Source organism: Lepisosteus oculatus, chromosome 12, assembly GCF_040954835.1.
Source record: "Lepisosteus oculatus isolate fLepOcu1 chromosome 12, fLepOcu1.hap2, whole genome shotgun sequence".
In the NCBI taxonomy this organism is placed as follows: Eukaryota; Metazoa; Chordata; class Actinopteri; order Semionotiformes; family Lepisosteidae; genus Lepisosteus; species Lepisosteus oculatus.
This window is the reverse complement of record NC_090707.1, coordinates 7,042,393-7,062,638: the sequence shown is the minus strand read 5'-3', so window position 1 is coordinate 7,062,638 and position 20,246 is coordinate 7,042,393. Positions and strand designations below refer to the sequence as shown.

The following is a 20,246-nucleotide window of genomic DNA, read 5'->3' as shown; positions in this document are numbered from 1 at the left end:
CCACTGATATCTGATGTGTGGGGAGCGTTCTGGCGCACTATGGCTGCCGTTGCATCATCCAGGTGGGGCTGCACATTAGTGGTGGTGGAGGGGATCCCCATTACCTGTAAAGCGCTTTGAGTGGAGTGTCCAGAAAAGCGCTATATAAGTGTAAGCAATTATTATTAATTATGAATTAATGACCCAGTAAGTGATTACACTCAGTTTAATGCTCAGTGAATTATTGTGAACCAGATACGATGTTCAGATGAGGGCTTAGGTTCGATAACTCAAGAGAACACAAAAGTTCGGGTTCTCACTACCCTATTCACGAGACCAATCGGGGTACAGACAAAGACTCGTTATTTAGCTCTGCAGTGTATCCAGCCTCCGGGTGTGAGCCTGGTTAGTTTATTATGTCCTGGTTCAAAAACCTGTTCATTATGTTTAATTATGAATTAGAACATACACATTTCTGTTTAATTATGTAATATCTCTTTGGTGGAGCTTGAGCGCCGGTCTTCTCTGATCATCTTTGATCTGAACATCAACATCGTTGTTATTCAATTAACAGATTGAACCCCGGCGATACAGCAGGACACCACAAGGTGGCGTCTTGCACCCAAAGCGCGAGAGCACTTCGCCTTAAGCCCCTCCTACCCCCCCTCCCCGTTGCGCAGGCGCATAAACCTCTCCTTTAGAGCGAGAGCGGAAGTTGCTCGAGCTTGGCCTTCCGGACAGACTCTCGGATTTACGAAAATGGCGAAGATCGCCAAAACACACGAAGGTAAGGAGAATAAGAGGAAATCCTCAAAGTAAATCGCTGTAAATCGTTCATATGGATGGGTTAAGATCCTAATGCACCCTGCGAAAGCAGAGTCGGGTTATGTGTAGCAGGTTTAGGTGTTTTTTTTTTGTCGAGTGTGAGGGGAGCCGGCCGCGCAGTGTGATCGCTCTGTGAACCGAGAGAGAGATAATGGCGCCCGCAGACTCGCCTCCGCAGGGAGTTTATGATTTCAAACGACGCTGTTTTTTAACCTGTCCAAAACGAAAACCTGCGTAATTTTAGACTAGATATCCGTAGCTGCACGCGAATGTATAAAGGGTTGATTGGGAACTGCGTGATGCGCGTTTTCGGTAGGTAGCCCTACGATTCCGAAATGCGCATTGAGGCGCCCGTCGGACATGTGGCATCGTTTCGTAAGACAGAAAGAACAGCAGATGCTCAGGCGAGCTCATCCGTTTCGGCCGTCTTTTAACGGAGGGCATTCGTGTAATCGCCCCTCGAGAGGCGTGGGGGTTGTTTGTTGGCATCAGACGCGCGGTGCAGCGAGCGCCGGCTGAATAAAAATGGCGTGTTAGTGTTTACGCCAGCCAGGGCCACTCAGCTGTGCACAAGCTGCGACCAAAGTCATGCTCATGCGGGCTCGCCTCTCGGGTGCATTTGTGAATGGAACTAAATTTGCCCGTGAAGTATCTTAATTGTCGATGGCCCCAGGGGGGGCAACATGTCGTTCATTTCAACAACGAGGCTGGTCTAGGCTGCTAGTTTGAAACTTTCCAAGTCCTCGGTCCCTGACGCAGCGTTGCCAGAGCTAACAGTCCGGCTCTCGGGTTAAATTCACCCGATTCCCTGAACCGCCGCCCCCCCCTTCGAAATAGTTGGCGTGAAACAGGCTGCGGTCTGGTATCCGGTTCAGATGGGAATCGGGTGGTTTTGCACCGCGGTCTCCGCGCAGGTGCGGGCAGGAGTGGCCAGCGCTGGGCCTGGAGAGCCACAGTCCAGCCGGTCCTACGAGTCGCGCTTAAACTCGAGGCAGAGCTAGCCCAGCTCCGCGGGAAGCCTCCCTTACCTTGTCTTGTTAATTGCTGATGCTATGCTAAGAGCTTGTACCGTTACATCTGTATTGGGGAAGTCTTGACCCTGGAGCGTCTCCTGTTCTTCCTGGGCAGTGACCTCCTTCTGTACTGCACGCCACTAGACGCTTAAACACCACTGTGATCTTCCATCTTGAGCCCCTTCAGTGGCATGTGCAAAGGTCTTTTCTGTCAGAAGGCCTTGGTCGTGTAAATTTATTTTTTGTAAATGTTATTGAGAACATGGTAGCAAGCATGAAGTACAAAACAGGCGTTGCGTATGTTGTCGTACAAGTGTCAGTGGGTGTTACGACTTGATATCCGCTCTCGGTGTGTTCTGAAATCTGCGCTTCAATGACCATTCTTTATTCCCGATGCACATTCAAGGCTCAGTTGTTAAGGTGTGATTGTTGGGATCAGAGCCTTTGCTGGGGTGTGATGTGCTGAGAGAGTGAAATATGAAGTGAAGCGAAGTCTCTTTGCTCAGCGCCCTGTTGGTGTGGTGGCACTGTGATGTTGTGGGAGGGACATTAGTGCCTCGTGATTTGGGATCTGATTCTGAGATGGGGGCACCCATCTGTGTGGAGTTCGCATATTTTGCCTTGTGTGCATGGGTTTTTGCTAAAAAACAAGATTTTGTTTTTGAGGGGAGGGAGGGGCCAGGATGGGATGTTTCTGTTGTTCTGTTGCTGGGGTGGGCAATGGCCAGGGGCCAAGTGGCCTCCCCTCATCTGTGCTCTTTCTGATGATCCGGTTCTTCCTCTCTGCTTTCACAACTCCCCCCCATCCCGCCTGCCTGCCTGCCTCAGACATCGAGGCGCAGATCCTGGAGATCCAGGGCATGAAGGCGGCCCTGCTGGAGGAGGGCGAGAGGGGCGTGGGCCTGGACTCCACTGGCTACTACGACCAGGAAATCTACGGCGGCAGCGACAGTCGCTTCACTGGCTACGTCACCTCCATCGCCGCCAACGAGCACGAGGATGTGAGTTGTTTTTTTTTTAAATAGGGAACCCGGCGTTTATTATTGTGGGGAGAAATGGCGATCGTGACTTTCTGCTTCGCGAGGCTAACTCGCGATGCGTGAATGAAGGGCCGGTGCACGATCTTTAACAGTTCAAGTCGTCCAAGGTCTGATGCTCCTCCCTATCCGTTCAGTTGTGTGTGCTTTCCCAGGATCTCTTTATGTTTTCAGGTATTTTGACGGTCATCGGTTACAAGTCCGATGCCTTTTTTTTTAGAACAGCAAGACGCAAAGTGCCCTGTGATTTGTGTGTAGCGTGGCCCTGCAGTGTTTCTGCAGACTCTCTCGTGTTTCCGTGTAAGATTTGTGAAAGTGTACATACCCGTTGGGTTTAATTCAAGCAGGGAGCTGCGTAGGCTGCAAACAAACAAGGACAAGTTTATTCCATGCTGAAGAGAGAAGAAAAGAAACTGGACCATCCTTCTTTATCACCCGAAGAAGGCCTTCACCGCCGTTTCTTCTCCCCTTTCCAGCGTGGAAGAAACCTTTCCTTGTTCCTTTGCGTACCTGTTTGATGTTTAAGTCGGCGCTGGAGGTGGTGTCATGTCTCCTCTCGAGGCGGGCTGCCGCAGAGCCGGACTGATGAGGTTGTTGCTTTTTCTGTGTTGGTCGCAGGATGACGAGGAAGACTCCTCCACCAGCCTGCTGGGACAGAAGAAGCCGGGGTACCATGCTCCCGTGGCCCTGCTCAACGACATCCCCCAGTCTGCAGAACAGGTCCGTACCTCTGGTGGCTCGCTGTCACCCCCCGTTTTATTTAGCTTCGTGTTGTTAATAACGGTAATATACTTATTCTGCACACTACTCAAAGCGCCACCAGTGTGTAGCCCCTCCTGGATGATGCTCCAGTACTCTCCCCACATCAGCTCTCAGTGGGGAGGAGAGCAGAGTGATGGAGCCAGTTCAGAGAGGGGGATTATGAGGAGGCCATGATTGGTAAAGGCCTGGGGGAAATTTGGCCAGGATGGCAGAGTAACACCCTGGGGTTTTTTGTGATCGCAGAGACTCAGGACCTGGGTTACATGTCCCATTTTAAGGATGGTGCCTTTTTACAGTATAGTGTCCCTGTGACTATACTGGAGTATTAGGACCCACACAGATCTCAGGGTGAGGGCCCCCTGCTGGCCCCACTAACGCCTCTTCCAGGAGGTCTCCCATCCAGGTCCTGACCTGGCTCGCACGTAGTGAGCTTCAGCGGGGAGCCAGCTGTGGGCTGGAGGGTGATGCAGATGTTCTGTTTATGTTGCTTTCTCCTGCTCCTCGTGCCTCGGGGGGTGTCTTGCTGCGTGTTCTCCCAGTGACCGCCTCTCCCTTTGCCCCCCAGTATGACCCCTTTGCGGAGCACAGGCCCCAGAAGATCGCCGAGAGGGAGGACGAGTATAAAGCTCGCCGCCGCCAGATGATCATTTCTCCCGAGCGGCTCGACCCCTTCGCAGACGGTAAATTCCATGCCTCGCCGCCATCCCGCTCCCCTCAGGTCCCCTTGCCCCTTCCCAGTCCTCCCATGTCAGGGATAAACACGCCAGTCCAGCCTGCTTGGGCTTTAGCCCTTCGAGCACCACCCTGCAGCCCAACTTGCCGGACAAAAGATTTCTCCTTGCAAATCCTGTGACGCTGCCCCACAAATCCGCGGCAAGGCATTCTGGTAATTCTGCCTTGTTGGGTACGGCCTTTCTCGGGGGCTCTGTGGTGCAGCCTGCGCTGTGCTCTCTCTTAATCCGGCCTGCCCCGAGGTCCTGAGACGATGAACAAGGGCCACTTGGCCACAGCAGTTGAAATGGGTTTGAGAGGCAGACAATCGAGCGTTCATACCAACGCCATGTGATTTGGGTTGCCATGGAGTGTGTTTCGAAGGGTTAATGGCCTTTTTCTGGTGTGCAAAATGTGCCACAAAGTAAAGATTTTCTAGGTCTTTTTTTTTTGTTTTAAAAGCTGTGTACCTTTAAATTGTAACGTTGGTAATGAAGTGGGTTTGTGAATCGCCCAAGGTTTCTGCAGTCACCTTCAGGGAATAATTTACCCACCTTTGCAGCATGCAGCTCCACCCCCCCTGTGCTGTGGTGATGCCCCCTGCCTAGTCTGGGCTCCCCAGCGATTAAAAGCATGTTCAGGCCTAGTTGTCCCTGCAGAAATTTGCTGGCGCCGCTGTGGGTATTTGGCACTATATTGCCTACTGCCCAGATCAGTATGTGTGCAGCAGCTGGGTTATTTCAGTGTGAGCCTTCCAACTATTTTGATTTGGAAAGTTGGTGGCGAGATCCACCTTTTCTTCCTGGTCTTGGTCGAGGTCTGCGGCGTTCGCTGCAAGGGGGGTCAGTATGGTACATTACTCCCGGTTGGCTCCAGACTCTTTGGGACGAGGGGGAGGGAGTGAAAACGGCAGCAGGTGGAAGCACAGAAATGTAGCGCAGCACAGATCTGACACTAGACTTACTTCAGACACACAGACTGGAGTCAGGTGGTGCAGGGTGATATGACAGGAGTTCTACGAATAACCCCTAATGAAGTTCTGATTTACTTTAAGGCAGATGACAAGAACAGTTAAGACTTTGACACGCATCTGGTTTAAAAACTTGTAGCAGGCCAAGTCTGCCATCAGCAATGTGCTCTTTTTTTCCACTTAAGGTGAGAGGATTGTGAGTATTCAGAGTGATATAGTGTCCTGGGAAATGCTAGCTTTAGATTTAGTCTGAAGCTGTCCATATGGATTGGTATAGTTCAGAACAGTGCAGTTTTTCTCGGTTTAATAAGACTGGGATGGAACCTGCTTGCTCAGGAATCTGAAAGCCAAGACTTGGTTGACAGACCTGGTGCAGAGTTCTAAGCCAGTAAGTAGTGTGTTACCGTAACTGCAGGATACATAAACTGTCAAAACGTTGGCAGAGAGCAAAGTAGCTGCATTACACAGATGAATGAAGTGTTTGCATAGTCAGTTTGTCCCAGTGTCCCATTCAGTCAGTCAATAAAGATAGTCTTAGTGGAGACAGAGTTCTCACCATGTTGCACAGAGCTATTCACCCAGCTGTGACTGAGGCCTTGGGAGATCTCTTGCTGCAGACATCTTCGGGGTATCTCACATGTTTTACCTTACATCAGTAGCACAAATGGCACCACTACAGAGTAAAGGGAGCCTCAAACTTAGGATTGAAGGAAGTGAGAGGTGTACAGGTTCACGATGTGGGGTTTCCAGTCCACTTTTGTGTCTGGGTATAGCCTTCAGACTGCTGCAGAACTGCACGGCTCCTGTTTCCAGACCTTTGCATGCAGCTTGCATTTCTAAGCTGTCTGTTAAGCACACTTCAGCCCCTTTCACACTGAGTAGCAGACTCTGCTTGGGCCAGACTCAGCCCCGGGTTGAGACGTGGTGTCATGTGGTTCAGTTAGGCCGCTCTCAACTTAAAGGTCAATCAAGGAGGATCAGCCTATTGGAACAGTTTTTTTTAACCTTAGACTCTCACATTGATGTCTTCAAACTGAATTGCTACCCCAGGTGTTAAAAGTGGGGCTCTGAAGGAATTATACGTCACTGTGCTTTGTGATAAACATTGTACACAGAAGGATTTAGAAGTTTATATAAAAGCCCATTGGTATATTGCCACAGAAGTGCAACTGAGAACCATGCATTCTCTGATAAGGGCACACCAGTGTAATGTGAGCAAGAGAGGTTTAATCTAACATTTCTAGAATTATAGGTTTTCTAGCTCAAATATAATTTTCTTTTTAGTTTTTCATTTGTGTTGTTTGGTGTCATGTCTTTTAAAAGAGAATTCTGGGGGGGGATGCCTACCAACTGTGTGGAGCTTGCTGTTGTAGAAAACGCAGTGAATGGAGAGGGGAGCGACAGAAAGTGACATTTCAGCTAGGGTGTATAACACAGTCGCACCTGTTGGTGTCAGGCTTTGTAAAATAAATTCAAAATCATAAATAGCGAACGGGGAAAGCAGGTTTTAACTGTGAGCCTGCCGCCGTCCTGCTTGCTGAGGTGGGTTGCTGATGAGCCGGGTCAGCTCTTTTCCAAACCGGGTCAGGGTGACCCAGACAGCTAGAACCATGCTGTGACCTGGGTCCGGTTGCCAGTGTGAAAAGGGCTCTTAAGAGGTGTGGTAGCATATGAGTGCCTCCACTGTAGTTATAATTACTGTACAAATAGTTTGAATGGGTGGTGTTTCAGCAATCTTGTATAGTACGTACTGTACGAAAATTCAGCAGCCCTTCTGTTGTAATGGCCTATAGCTTATGCTAGAGCCATCATTTCTAACTTTTAATGAGACTAAGTAACATCAGAAGTTTGTGCATTCCTCTTTAACACAGTGGAGGTATTTTCATTTTTTTATTCAAGAAACAGCCAGTCTATTCATGTTCTCCTGCAGCCTAAAGGCTACAGTTCTAGATCAGTAAACAGCAGCAGGAGGGGGTAGCTGCTTTTTAACTTTGGGGTAGGGTTAAATTACTAAGCCTGCATGTAGCTTATAATGGACTTCTGTCTTTGTCATACAAGCAAAAAAACTGTTGTGTAAAGAAATTATAAAACTGTGTACTACAATTCCACAGGCCCATACTAACTGTCCTTAATTTCTCTCCTACAGCAGTACTGCTATGCCAGTCCTGTCTGCATTCTTATGAGTGCAGCGCAACACATCCTGTGTAGGTTATGGTGAACACAAAAAGATTTTGCCCCCAAGGGAGTGTTCTTAGTTTGTCAGGGCCCGTGGGCTCACTGACTTGGCATGACAGGGGATCCTATACCTCCTTAGCCACAACTTCTCTGTATTCTCCTACAACTACCAAGGTTAACATGGTCCATCATGGTGGGGCGATAGTGTGTATATACTCATTCAGCAGACGCAGATAAGTCCCTTCAGCTGTTTGATCATAAAAATGGTAATAGTTCATCTCTTTTAAATTTCAAGAGTGTTTAAGGGTTTAAAAAAACTTCAAAGACCTAATGTTAGCTTAACGTTTTTGCAACCTTTTTATTACCTTTTGTTAGTAATTGGTGATGTATGGCATCCTGTGTGAACCACTTAAGGACAAGTCTGGGACTCATATTTTTCCAACATTAAACTCGGGATCTAAAAAGCCCGAATTTCACCCTGGAGGATGTGAAGTGAATAGTTTGCTGGCAGGATAAATGAAGAACCCGTTTTCTGCCGCCTCACAAAGGTGGATAAAATTGGAGTGAGCTCTTGTCTAGCACTTCGGCTGCGCAGTAGCTGAGCTTGTCGTACTCGGTACAGTCTCAGCAATGGAGTTTGAGAAAAGGGGAGATCTCTCGGTCTGCTGGCAGGCTATTCCAGAGAGGCGGCTGTGTTTCTGCACATCTGTGGCTGACATGCAGCGCCACACAGCGCTGTCTCTGCGTATTTTGTCATTCCAGCCTTTTGACACCCGACCGTTTCTCTTGCTTCGCTTATGGATGGAAAAGTTTTTTTTTTCTTCAGGCTCCATTGGTGTAAAAGGAGAGTCGTCCCTCGAGCAGCAGATGTTGGTCTGCTCTGGTCGCAGTGGTTCACACAGGGTGCTTTCCGTCTCCTCTCGCACCCCTGCCGTCCCACTTTTTGGCTGTTAGGGCAGGTCCTTTAAAGACCAGCCTCTGGCTTTTCAGGGCTGTAGGTTTCCTAAGGTTGTCAGATGGATAACTGTAACCTTCGGTTTGTCTGCTCTGACTTTTCCATATTCAAACCCATCTCCTTTACTTGGGACCGATTTTTAGCATTTGTCTTTGCACGATTCGTCATTTTCAGACAATCGGACAACTTATAAGCATGAGCCGTAATTTTTGTGTCCTTCTCCACAAAAGAAAAAAAGGCCCGGAGTGCAGTTTGAGTATAGCTGTAGCTAGATTGGAATATGGAAACAAAAATGGACTTTCAGTTTCTCATTAGATTTTGAATTTGAAGCTAGGCTAAAATAAATTAGGTATGGTTGTGGTTAAGTGCAAGGAGGGTTTAAAATTGTTTCAAAAGTTACATAACAGGTGGTATGCTGTGTGTTTGAGTTCAAACCCTTTCCAAAGTGTTACTAATGGTAAAGAGATAAATTTTCTAGGCTTCTTTTCTGCCGGTTGAAGTCTGACACTGCAGAAGGACCCTGGCACAGAAAGTGTACGTATTCTGGAGAGCACAGCCCAGGACCCCCAGCTTCAGTGATGGCTATATCCTCTCCTTATCTCCTCTTATAATTGTCAGCATTTTTGTTGTATCTGCAATATGTTATGACAAGTCTTATGCCTTTAAAATGTTTGTATTTATGTATTTAGGTCTTTGATATGCAATATTATTTAAAAAGCTAATCCGCTTTGTTTGCAAAAGTAATTTTTTTTAAAAAAAAGTAAAAATGGACTGCTGAAAAGTTAGGTTAGCAGCTGATTATTCTTGTGAATACTCATGCTCGTGTGTGTTGTGCATTTTAGTGGCATTACAGGTCCTGTCTCCCTCACCTCTTTGTGTCCTGTTGCTGCTCTTTTCACCCACAGGAGGCAAAACGCCCGACCCCAAGCTGCAGGCGCGAACCTACATGGACGTCATGAGAGAGCAGCACCTCACGAAGGAGGAGGTAGGCGGCCCCTTCTGCGCCTGTGGGCCAGGTGGGGTGGGAGGCCATTGTGCAATCCCACGCTGCCCAAGCCTGGCCAGCACACCTCCACTTGACATTCCCAACACGCCGCTATTAATACCCTCAGTCTGGGACTTTGGGGATTGAATTCTGAACGCGGCAATTCAGATTCACTTTATATAGAAGTCTACTTTATATGAGTCTTTTGTCTTGGTCATATTTTTGATAAGTAAATGAAATTGTAGGAGACAACGTTAGAAAGATTAGCCAACGACGGCAATCTGTTCTTACACTTATAAGCGAGGCATGGCGGGCTTTCGTGAGCAGGGCTTGCTCTTGAGCTGTGTGCTCTGCGTTCCTGTGCCCGCTGTAGAAAGAGATCCGCCAGCAGCTGGCAGAGAAAGCCAAGTCGGGGGACCTGAAAGCCGTGAACGGCTCTGCGGCGTCTCAGGCTGCCGCCAAGCGCAAGCGCCGCTGGGATCAGACGGCTGACCAGACGCCCGGCAGCGCCAGCACCACGCCGAAGAAGGCCTCCAGCTGGGACCAAGCGGACACCGCTTCTGAGGTACGCACGGGCGCTGGGGGACGGGCGCCGGTCTCTCTCCAGAGCGCGCGCCTGATGCCAGGGCCGAGTGAGAGATCACAGTCAAGCCAGAATAAATCTTTGTAGCAGAATGACGCAGGGATAGCAAGACTGGCTGAAGGGGTACTCGGGTGAAATAGGGTGGCTTTTGCAGATTGACAGATGTGGTGAATTATGTTTTCAGATTAGTGCGTGATTAAAGGCTCTTTGTGGTGGTTGTCACATCTGTAGGGAGCTTGTGTGGAAGTCTGTATGTTGGACAAGAGTGTGGCTTGTCCAGAGGTGACGGAGCTGTCTCTTTCTGTCCCAGACTCCAGGGCACACTCCGTCTCAGAGCCGCTGGGACGAGACCCCCGGCCGGGCCCGGGGCAGCGAGACTCCTGGCGCCACGCCCAGCACGCGCATGTGGGAGCCCACGCCAAGCCACACGCCCGCGGGAGCCGCCACGCCGGGCCGCGGAGACACGCCAGGGCACGCCACGCCGGGCCACGGAGGGGCCTCCTCTAGCGTGCGCAAAAACCGCTGGGATGAGACGCCGAAGACCGAGAGAGGTCAGCGCTCGGGGGGGGACTTAACGTCTAGCAGCTGAAAGTGTGACTTTCAGAAGTGTTCTTTTGATAGAATTGCTCTTCTGTAGTGTGAAGCTCTGTGTTGACTCTGGAGTAAGCTATTGTCTCAATGCATGCTGTTTTAGCTAACATTACCTTCAGTTCAGCGGGACGTAGGTTCAGTCTGGTCACTGCTATTACTCTTTGCTGTATTAGGCACATTGTTTGCAAAGTGCTCATTGAGTTGTCGCTAGTCTTTGCGGTTCTTATTCTATTATATTCTGATTTTAGATCCGTCGTTTCTAACTTTTAATGAGACCGAGTAACATTAGAAGCGCCGCGTGCATTCCTGCTGCATGACCTCCGGACTCCTCCCCCTTCTCCCTCTCATTTCGGTCTCGGAACACTGTTAGCTGCTGTGCCGCTCTTCCTACAGTATCCCTTTATTCTCTCCGGCGCAGAGACCCCGGGCCACGGCAGCGGCTGGGCTGAGACCCCCCGCACCGACCGAGGGGGCGACTCCGTGGGGGAGACGCCAACCCCGGGGGCCAGCAAGAGGAAGTCGCGCTGGGATGAGACGCCTGCCAGCCAAATGGGCTCCTCCACGCCCCTGCTCACCCCGGGAAAGACTCCCATTGGGACGCCTGCCATGAACATGGCCACCCCTACACCAGGTAGGCCGCCTGAGCCCCGAACCCCTTCTGTGCCTGTGCATGGAGCCGTTGTACCACTTCTCAAAAGCTTGTAGCATCAAAAATTAGATTTAGCTTTGAATGACAAAGATTTTTAATCATAAAATATCCAATGTAGTGATTTTCGTAATGTCTCCAGCACCCAGTTAGGCTGATCGCTTGAATCCTGTGAATGTACTTTTCTGAAGTTTTTTAAACCCTTACCCTCGGCCACGGTTTTCTGCCTGTGATTATCCAAGGCCGAAAAAAAAATTCGATTTGCCAGCCTTTTAGGCTGCACAGAAGTCCGTAGTGCTCGGTCACTGTGTGCTGCTGTTTGAGCTGCTTGCCTGCCCTGCCACAGGTCACCTGATGAGCATGACGCCGGAACAGCTGCAGGCTTGGCGCTGGGAGAGGGAGATCGACGAGAGGAACAGGCCCCTCACGGACGAGGAGCTGGACGCAATGTTCCCAGAGGGCTACAAGGTACATCTTAGTCTGCACAGCTCGGAGAGGCAACCCTTCACCTTTACAGGGTGTTTCTGATGGGTAGGAACAAGGAAAGGTTTGCTCCATGCTGAAAAGAAGAGAGACAACATTTCGGCTGTGGACCTAAAGGCTACACCTGAAGAAGGCTCCGCAGCTGAAACGTTGTCTCTTCTTTTCAACATGGAATAAACATTTACTTGTTCCTTTGTAGCTTGAGACATAAGTAAAGGCAGCTACCTACTTGATAGATACGTGTTTGATGGTTCTTATGGGTAGTTCAGTACTTAAATGAGCACTTAAATCGGAATGAGCTGCCATGACTTTTTTTTAGTTTTCTTTTTAAACCTTTCCCATTCCATTAAACAAACGTGGAACCATCCCGTTCGGCAGATTGCAAACTTTAGTCGCACGGCCTTTGCCTGTTGACCATTCCTCTCCCACGGGAAGTCTACGTGAAGGGCGTTTTTTTTAAATAGTTTCTCTCCTCCCCTTGGCCAGGTGCTGCCCCCCCCGGCGGGGTACGTCCCGATCCGAACGCCAGCCCGCAAGCTGACCGCCACGCCCACGCCCATCGGGGGCATGACAGGCTTCCACATGCAGACCGAGGACCGCAGCATGAAGGCGGTCAACGACCAGCCGTCCGGAAACCTGCCCTTCCTCAAGCCCGACGACATCCAGTACTTCGACAAGCTGCTGGTGAGCAGGGCGGTGGGGATTATGGGATCATGGATTTCTCAGAATGGGGATGTGGGATAAGATAAAGATGATAAATTGGGGAAAGATGAGTAGTGTCTGGTTTTCAGAGGGCTGCAGTGCTCAGAAGTGCTTGTGAAGGCTGCCGGTATTTGCATTAACCAGCTAAGCTTGCAAAAGATAAATGATCTGATATGAGTTGAAGACGGGTGACCAGTGACTGGTGAAAATGATTTTAAATTATTCCCGTGGAACGGGAGAGAAAGGGTTTCTATGGTGCTGGCAGTAAGAGCCACGAGGTGACTGACTGTCTCTTCTGTATTTCAGGTGGAGGTAGATGAGTCAACTCTAAGCCCCGAGGAGCAGAAAGAGCGAAAGATCATGAAGCTCTTGCTGAAGATCAAAAATGGCACCCCTCCCATGCGAAAGGTAAGTGTTTCCCTGTGTTCATCCCACACACTACGCCCCTCTCCATGTAGCGCTTTTTTTGCTTGGCTTTTGCCAAATGTCACTTCATGTCTGTTCTAAATGTGTTTCTGTCTCTCCATAGGCAGCGCTACGTCAGATCACAGACAAGGCACGGGAGTTTGGCGCTGGGCCTCTGTTCAATCAGATCCTGCCTTTGCTCATGTCCCCTACACTGGAGGACCAGGAGCGCCACCTGCTGGTTAAGGTCATTGACAGAATCCTCTACAAGCTGGATGACCTGGTCAGACCTTATGTGCACAAGGTTAGTCTGAGCTGTGCGGGTGAGTTCTGGCAAGCAAGCCTAGTAGCTTCTGCCAGGTTTTCCTATTTTGATTTCCTCAACTCTGTGCTCCAAATGAAATGTTATTTTGAATGTGATCAACTATATGAAGTTAAATCGGTGTTTCTTTATTAGTAATTCTGTGAAGTTTGTTCAAACAAAAAATCTAGGTTAAATGTTTTTCTTCTAAAAAAAATCTTGACTGCTTGGCAGAGCACGTGCTGTGATGCTGTGTGTGACGTGATGCTTTTTGCGGTCTTAGATCCTGGTGGTGATTGAGCCCTTGCTGATTGATGAAGATTACTATGCCAGAGTGGAGGGCAGGGAAATCATCTCCAACTTGGCGAAGGTGAGTGTCCCTGCTGCTGCAGTCTAGGGGTGTTGATCCCACTGTGGTGTGGAACATCGTTTTTTAAAAACATTTAACTTTTTCTTGGTATGAGGTGCTGAGGGAGAAAATGGTGGCTCAACGCCATCAAAACGGACACTGGCTTAGGCATCGAACATCTGAAAGGGAAAGTCCAAGACCAGAAAGCGTGGCGATATATATATATAGAATCGCCGAGAGTCGGATCCGACTGACCGGATAACATCATCATCAGTTGTTCCTAATTTTTGTGCCTTGGGATATACACTGGAGTCCTATGGAATAAGGGTGAATTAAAATGGCCTGTGTGGAGTATATAGCATTTTCTGGTTGCTGCTTTTCAGTCCATCCACTGGTACACGGAAAACAAGAATTGTTAGTTTGACTGAAGGGGCCAGACTGCCACCATTTCCAGAGGATAGTGACTATATGCTAGTGCGCCATGGAGTCTTTTATTTTATTATTTTTTTTACAAGTGTTCAAAAAGTGAGGAGGCTCTGTTCTTGTCTGCCCCCTGCAGGCAGCTGGGCTGGCGACGATGATCTCCACCATGCGCCCCGACATCGACAACATGGACGAGTACGTGAGAAACACCACGGCCCGCGCCTTCGCCGTCGTGGCCTCGGCGCTCGGCATCCCCTCCCTCCTGCCTTTCCTCAAGGCTGTCTGCAAGAGCAAGAAGTCGTGGCAGGCGAGGCACACCGGCATCAAGATCGTGCAGCAGATCGCCATCCTCATGGGCTGTGCCATCCTGCCCCATCTGCGCAGCTTGGTGGAGATCATTGAGCACGGTGAGTGTGTGGCTCGGGGCTCTCGCTTCTCTGATTAACACGGAAGATAAACCAGTCGGGAGGGGAAGAGCAGAGGTTAAGAGTGGGCATAATCTAATGCAAGCATTGAGAGTGGCGGTCCAGTGGGCTTCTTGAACAGCGAAGAAAGCTCACCAGGATGAGCAGTTGAACACGATTCAGAGGGCACAAGTGGAAATTACTGGGACGCGTGCTTCAGAGAACAGGATGCCCTCCTCTACCAAAAGGTTTGAGAAAATTGTATAAGCTCCCAGGCATGTTGTCGAGGATGGCATACTCAGAATAAATTCTCCTAACTACCATGGGGGGGTGGCCTCCTCTCGTTTGTAACAGTTCTTATCGTTGTCTCTAAAAAAACATGGCCCCGGTGTGCAGGTTTGAGACGTGCTCTTTAGATGGCGGTCAGCGGCCGTGTTGTGATGGTGTGGTCCGTGTGCTCTGTGTGCCGCAGGTCTGGTAGACGAGCAGCAGAAAGTGCGCACCATCAGCGCCCTGGCCATCGCGGCTCTGGCTGAGGCCGCCACCCCCTACGGCATCGAGTCCTTCGACTCCGTGCTCAAGCCCCTGTGGAAGGGCATCCGACAGCACAGAGGCAAGGTAAAGGCGATCTGTGGAGAAAAAGGGCTTTTCTCATTTCTGTGGAGGGGGGGCTCTTAATGTGCATATCTATACTGAAACCTCTTTTCCATTGCCTTTAGTCTATTATATATTGGTACTGTTTTGTATACATACTACTGTTGCGTGTGTGTGAAGTGTTAAACAGAAATCACAATAAATGGTCTTTAAACGTATTATGTTTGCTAGCTTAGCATTCCAGTTCCATCCCCACCTGTTTGGATTGTTACCCTGAGTGTAATACAGAGAATGGCAGGGAGAACTAACCACGTTTGTTTTGGTGCAAACTTTAATATTCCATGATGTGCAAGGTTGCTCGGGTTAAAATATTGCATCTCAAGTTCTTAAAGAGCAGAGCCGATGTCAGTAGTTGAGGCGGAGAAACCTCAGGCTTGACTTTCTGCCCCCAGGGTCTGGCTGCTTTCCTGAAGGCTATTGGATACCTCATCCCTCTGATGGATGCCGAGTACGCCAATTACTACACCCGTGAGGTCATGCTGATCCTCATTCGAGAGTTCCAGTCCCCCGACGAAGAGATGAAAAAGATTGTGCTCAAGGTAAGCAAGAGGCACCGGCGCTGTGGTCTGAAGTGAAGTATCGCATCCGTGCGAAGCGGCGTCTAGCGGGACGTGAGAGCTGTCTGTTGTAAGGTTACCTCCTGTGTCTTATTCATTGAGCACATCCACAGGGCTGGCCTGCGTGACTCCTGCGGCTCCTAATCCCAGTGTTTTCCCAGCAGAATGTCGGAGAGGCCTACGGGCACTTCGGAGTTCTTAGGTCCCAGGTTGACCTTCTCCTGTTTGTCCTTAGGTGGTGAAGCAGTGCTGTGGCACAGATGGTGTGGAGGCTAACTACATCAAGACGGAGATCCTGCCCCCTTTCTTCAAGCACTTCTGGCAGCATAGGATGGCCCTGGACAGGCGGAACTACAGACAGGTACCCACAACCCCGCGCTCTCTTCTCTAGTCCTGCGTGTGCCTGTGGGGGAGAGGTGTTGGCAGTGTTGTTAACGTCCGTGGGCCTTGTTCCCTCACCCAGCTGGTCGACACGACAGTGGAGCTGGCGAACAAGGTGGGGGCCGCAGAGATCATCTCGCGCATCGTGGACGACCTGAAGGATGAGGCGGAGCAGTACCGCAAGATGGTGATGGAGACCATCGAGAAGATCATGGGCAACCTGGGGGCCGCCGACATCGACCACAAGCTGGAGGAGCAGCTCATCGACGGCATCCTTTACGCCTTCCAGGAGCAGACCACTGAGGTGAGGGGGAGTTTCGAGGGGTTTGCCGGAGTAATGGAGGGTAGGAAGCCATTCGGCTCATCTAGGGTGGAGACTTGATGTCAGTCGCATTGATTGGATTTAAGGACTAGGTGGGGTTTTTATCGTCCCTCTATTACGACATCTAACCGTTCCCCCTTTCGCGTTCTTTCCAGGACTCGGTGATGCTGAACGGGTTTGGCACAGTGGTGAACGCCCTGGGCAAGAGGGTGAAACCATACCTGCCTCAGATCTGCGGTACGGTCCTCTGGCGACTCAACAACAAATCCGCCAAAGTCCGCCAGCAGGCCGCTGATCTCATTTCCCGCACGGCTGTCGTCATGAAGACCTGCCAAGAGGTGAGAGGCCAGGAGGTCTAGTGGGACCCCCGGGGGGAGGGAGGGGGGGTGATATCTACAGTCTTCATGGGGCTCTTGTCAGCAAACAGCTTTAAAAAAAACAGGTTCTTCGCAGAGAAAAGAAAACTGTTTTAAAAATGAGCAGTGGTGCCTGGCAGGTTCGGCACAGCAGCGGTTTCACCTGCGCCGAAACCTCGCTTACGTCGGTTACATCTTTCCTCCTAACGGCCTGCTGACGCTTTTCCTCTTCCTCCTCTCTGCAGGAAAAGCTGATGGGTCATCTTGGTGTAGTGCTGTATGAGTATCTGGGAGAGGAGTACCCAGAAGTCCTGGGAAGCATCTTGGGAGCACTCAAGGCCATTGTCAACGTCATTGGTATGACCTGCACGTCTCCTGTAGGCCCAGACAGCTTCAGCTGAACTTCCAGTCTGCTGATAAGCTTATCTTATCTTCTTTTTGTCACTTTCTTTAACTTTGTTGTAATGTTCAAACATAACATTATCCCCAATCTCCCTTGTCTGCTGGATCATTCTCTGTTCTGTTACCAAGGTGGATATCCTACACTTTTTTTCCCCCCATTTTAACCATCTTTTTCCAAATATGTTTCTACTTGAACTTCTACATTTTCAACCTTAGATGTTTTAATTCTTAGAGCCCCCCTCCATATTCAAACACACTGGTTTCAGATTCTACTAATTCATTTCACAGCTGCAATTCTGACGGCTCTAAACTAGGATATTTCTTCTGATGGCAGTTTCTTTTATCACAGTATTATGCAGAATGTGTGGGTATGATTCTAATCTCATTTGTGCCTTTTCAGTTTGCATGTTATAATGCAAAAATCATGATACACATCGCGGTACTGCAGGCAGTATGAGTATGACAGTGATTAATACCTACAGTAGTTGTTAGGAGGGGTGGATAAGCAGGGCCACCTCCTGTACCCATGTGTGTAGCAGCTGTCCAGGACTGTGTGCAGCTAAGTGTGCCTGCCCCTCAGCCCAGGTTCAATGCGCTTCTGGTCTCGACAGGAATGCACAAGATGACCCCTCCCATCAAAGACCTGCTGCCCCGCCTGACGCCCATCCTGAAGAACCGGCACGAGAAGGTGCAGGAGAACTGCATCGACCTGGTGGGCAGGATTGCGGACAGGTCAGTAGGGCGCCGCCTGCTGGCACGGTCTGCGTGTGCCGATCAGGGAACTGGCTGCATGCAGTTCGGCTTCTGTATAGACGCGTGTGTGGGGGCGCGTTGCGCTTCCCGACGCATCGAATGTCCCGGTTGAGGAGCCGCCGGTGACGTGCCTGTCTGTTGTCCACAGGGGAGCGGAGTACGTGTCGGCCAGGGAGTGGATGAGGATCTGCTTTGAGCTGCTGGAGCTGCTGAAGGCTCACAAGAAGGCCATCCGCCGAGCCACTGTCAACACCTTCGGTTACATCGCCAAGGCTATCGGGTCAGTGTGCATGGCCTGTTCTTTGCTCCCTGGGGGCAGGGTCATTTCAAAATTCAGCCCTCTACCCTTCACATAGTGCCCTACTTTGTACTCGTGTGTTGGGTGTCCCGCTTGGTAGAGAACAGAACCACAGATGGCTTCTCAAAATCCCTGTGCCTCCATATTTGATTGTTTCCCCCTAGGGTAAAAGAATTTTGCCTTTTGCGAGTTGGCTGTTTTCTGGGAGGATCCCAGAGCTCTTTGCTTGAAGTTCAGGGGGGGGGGGGGTTGTCAGATGAATGATTCTGGGGTGTAACGGGTCTCTCTCCGCCCTGCAGCCCCCACGACGTGCTGGCCACGCTGCTGAACAACCTGAAGGTCCAGGAGCGGCAGAACCGCGTGTGCACGACGGTGGCCATCGCCATCGTGGCCGAGACCTGCTCGCCCTTCACGGTGCTGCCGGCGCTGATGAACGAGTACCGCGTGCCCGAGCTCAACGTGCAGAACGGCGTGCTCAAGTCCCTCTCCTTCCTGTTCGAGTACATCGGCGAGATGGGCAAGGACTACATCTATGCCGTCACCCCGCTGTTGGAGGACGCACTGATGGACAGGTGAGCCTGAGCTGGGCTCCGGCAGACCCAGTGCCTCCTACGTCCTGAGTGGTGAACACGCGGGGGCAGACGATGCTTCCTCTCTCTGAGTCAGTGCACTAACAGATTTCCTCTTTCCTGAGTCAGAATTGAACTGGTTGGTGAGGCTTCCTTTTCAATGCCTTGCATTTTAACATTGGCACAGTGGTGATTTTTTTTCTGTCCCGCTTTCACCCTCTTTCACCATGACTTTCACACCCCCTCCCCTCTGAGTTTGTTCCATCTCTCTGCTCCAAATCCAGCCATCAGTGTGGACCCTCATCTCTGTGTTTAAATTCTCTCAGCGCTAACTCTGTGGATCTTCAGTTTGGTCTCGGACTCCTCGCTGCTCTCACTCACCGCGAATCCCTTTAAGCGTCTTCCTCCCTGACGTTCGAAACCCCGGGCTCTCGCTCGTTCACCCCCTCACTCTCCTTTGCTCCGTTTTCCTCCCGCAGGGACCTGGTGCACAGGCAGACGGCGAGCGCCGTGGTGCAGCACATGTCCCTGGGCGTCTACGGCTTCGGCTGCGAGGACTCCCTCAACCACCTGCTCAACTACGTCTGGCCCAACGTGTTCGAGACCTCGCCGCACGTCATCCAGGCCGTGATGGGGGCACTGGAGGGGCTGCGCGTCGCCATCGGCCCCTGCCGCATGCTGCAGTACTGCCTGCAGGTAGGCCGTGCTCCGGGGGGATGGTGGGGGAGGCGGGGCTGAGAGGGAAGGGGGCCGCGTAGAGGCGTTGTTGTACTGACCTTCTCCCTGTCTCCCCCCCCAAAGGGTCTGTTCCACCCGGCCAGGAAGGTGCGGGACGTCTACTGGAAGATCTACAATTCCATCTACATCGGCTCTCAGGATGCGCTGATCGCGCACTACCCCCGCATCTACAACGACGAGAAGAACACCTACATTCGCTTCGAGCTCGAGTACTTCCTGTAGCCCCCCCACCCCGCCCCCATCTATCCGTTCCCCCCCATGCAGAATTCCCAACTTTTATTCCCGATGTCTTTCCATGTGTCCGATTTGATTGGTCCTTCACTTGGCCAGGGTGGTGGCCACCCAGAGCCGTTTTTAAAAAAAGTGGAAAAAAGCAAAAAAATAATTTAAAGGGGTCTAGAACCTGTAGTTTTTTTTTTTTAACGGATCACTAGAGGGCTTAGGCACCACCGCTGTGAAAGGCGTCGGTGAGAAACTCTATGATCATGACTTATTTTTTCTGTGGATCAGCTGTTTGAGATATTCCATTTTTTTTGTTCTTAATGGGATGTTCTTTATTTGGCAGAATAAACATTTGTGTATAAAAGATTTTGTCCAGTTTTTTTTCCCCATTTGCTCGTAGTTTTAACAGTCTTTTGATGAGGCCAGGGATCGAATAGCAGATTAGTTGTAATGGGGGAGGAATCCAGGGTCGTGTGAGTCTGCTGCCCAAACTCTCCCTTTTTTTACGCTGCGTGATGGAACCAGTGTCCCGAAAAGCTATCATCCTATCTTACAAATCGCATTCAAGTACTTTAGTTTGTGCTCCCGAATGTATATTGAAATGCATCGCCTTGTTTCCCCTGAATACTCCCGTCTGCTGCCTGCGTTGTTTTTCCTCAATCGGGCGAGGTCAGAACTCAGGAATGCCGGGAATC

General features: G+C 50.4%; 1 protein-coding gene across 2 annotated transcripts; it reads left to right on the top strand.

The window, feature by feature from the left end:
* The first annotated feature begins 672 nt into the window (after positions 1-672).
* sf3b1 (splicing factor 3b, subunit 1) lies at positions 673-19,915 on the top strand. Of its 2 annotated transcripts, XM_006636286.3 has the most exons (25): positions 673-766; positions 2,646-2,818; positions 3,473-3,574; positions 4,182-4,296; positions 9,333-9,412; positions 9,786-9,977; positions 10,306-10,546; positions 11,005-11,217; positions 11,579-11,700; positions 12,202-12,399; positions 12,724-12,825; positions 12,947-13,126; positions 13,407-13,493; positions 14,032-14,302; positions 14,772-14,917; positions 15,346-15,492; positions 15,746-15,871; positions 15,974-16,195; positions 16,369-16,551; positions 16,815-16,926; positions 17,583-17,703; positions 17,873-18,004; positions 18,322-18,594; positions 19,071-19,287; positions 19,393-19,915. In XM_006636286.3, exons 1-25 carry the CDS (start codon positions 739-741, stop codon positions 19,549-19,551), a joined length of 3,942 nt encoding a protein of 1,313 aa, XP_006636349.1. In that variant the 5' UTR covers positions 673-738; the 3' UTR covers positions 19,552-19,915. The 2 variants fall into 2 exon arrangements, with proteins under 2 accessions (XP_006636349.1, XP_015213985.1); XM_015358499.2 differs by lacking the exons at positions 673-766; positions 2,646-2,818; positions 3,473-3,574; positions 4,182-4,296 and adding an exon at positions 4,467-8,961.
* The last annotated feature ends 331 nt before the right edge of the window (positions 19,916-20,246 follow it).

Excerpts from the sequence above, each read along its gene's own strand:
- sf3b1 (XM_006636286.3), top strand. The coding sequence starts at position 739 with ATGGCGAAGATCGCCAAAACACACGAAG. Across the intron at positions 14,303-14,771 it reads GGTGGAGATCATTGAGCACG|GTCTGGTAGACGAGCAGCAG; the intron begins GTGAGTGTGTGG and ends TGTGTGCCGCAG. Across the intron at positions 16,196-16,368 it reads TCCAGGAGCAGACCACTGAG|GACTCGGTGATGCTGAACGG; the intron begins GTGAGGGGGAGT and ends CGTTCTTTCCAG.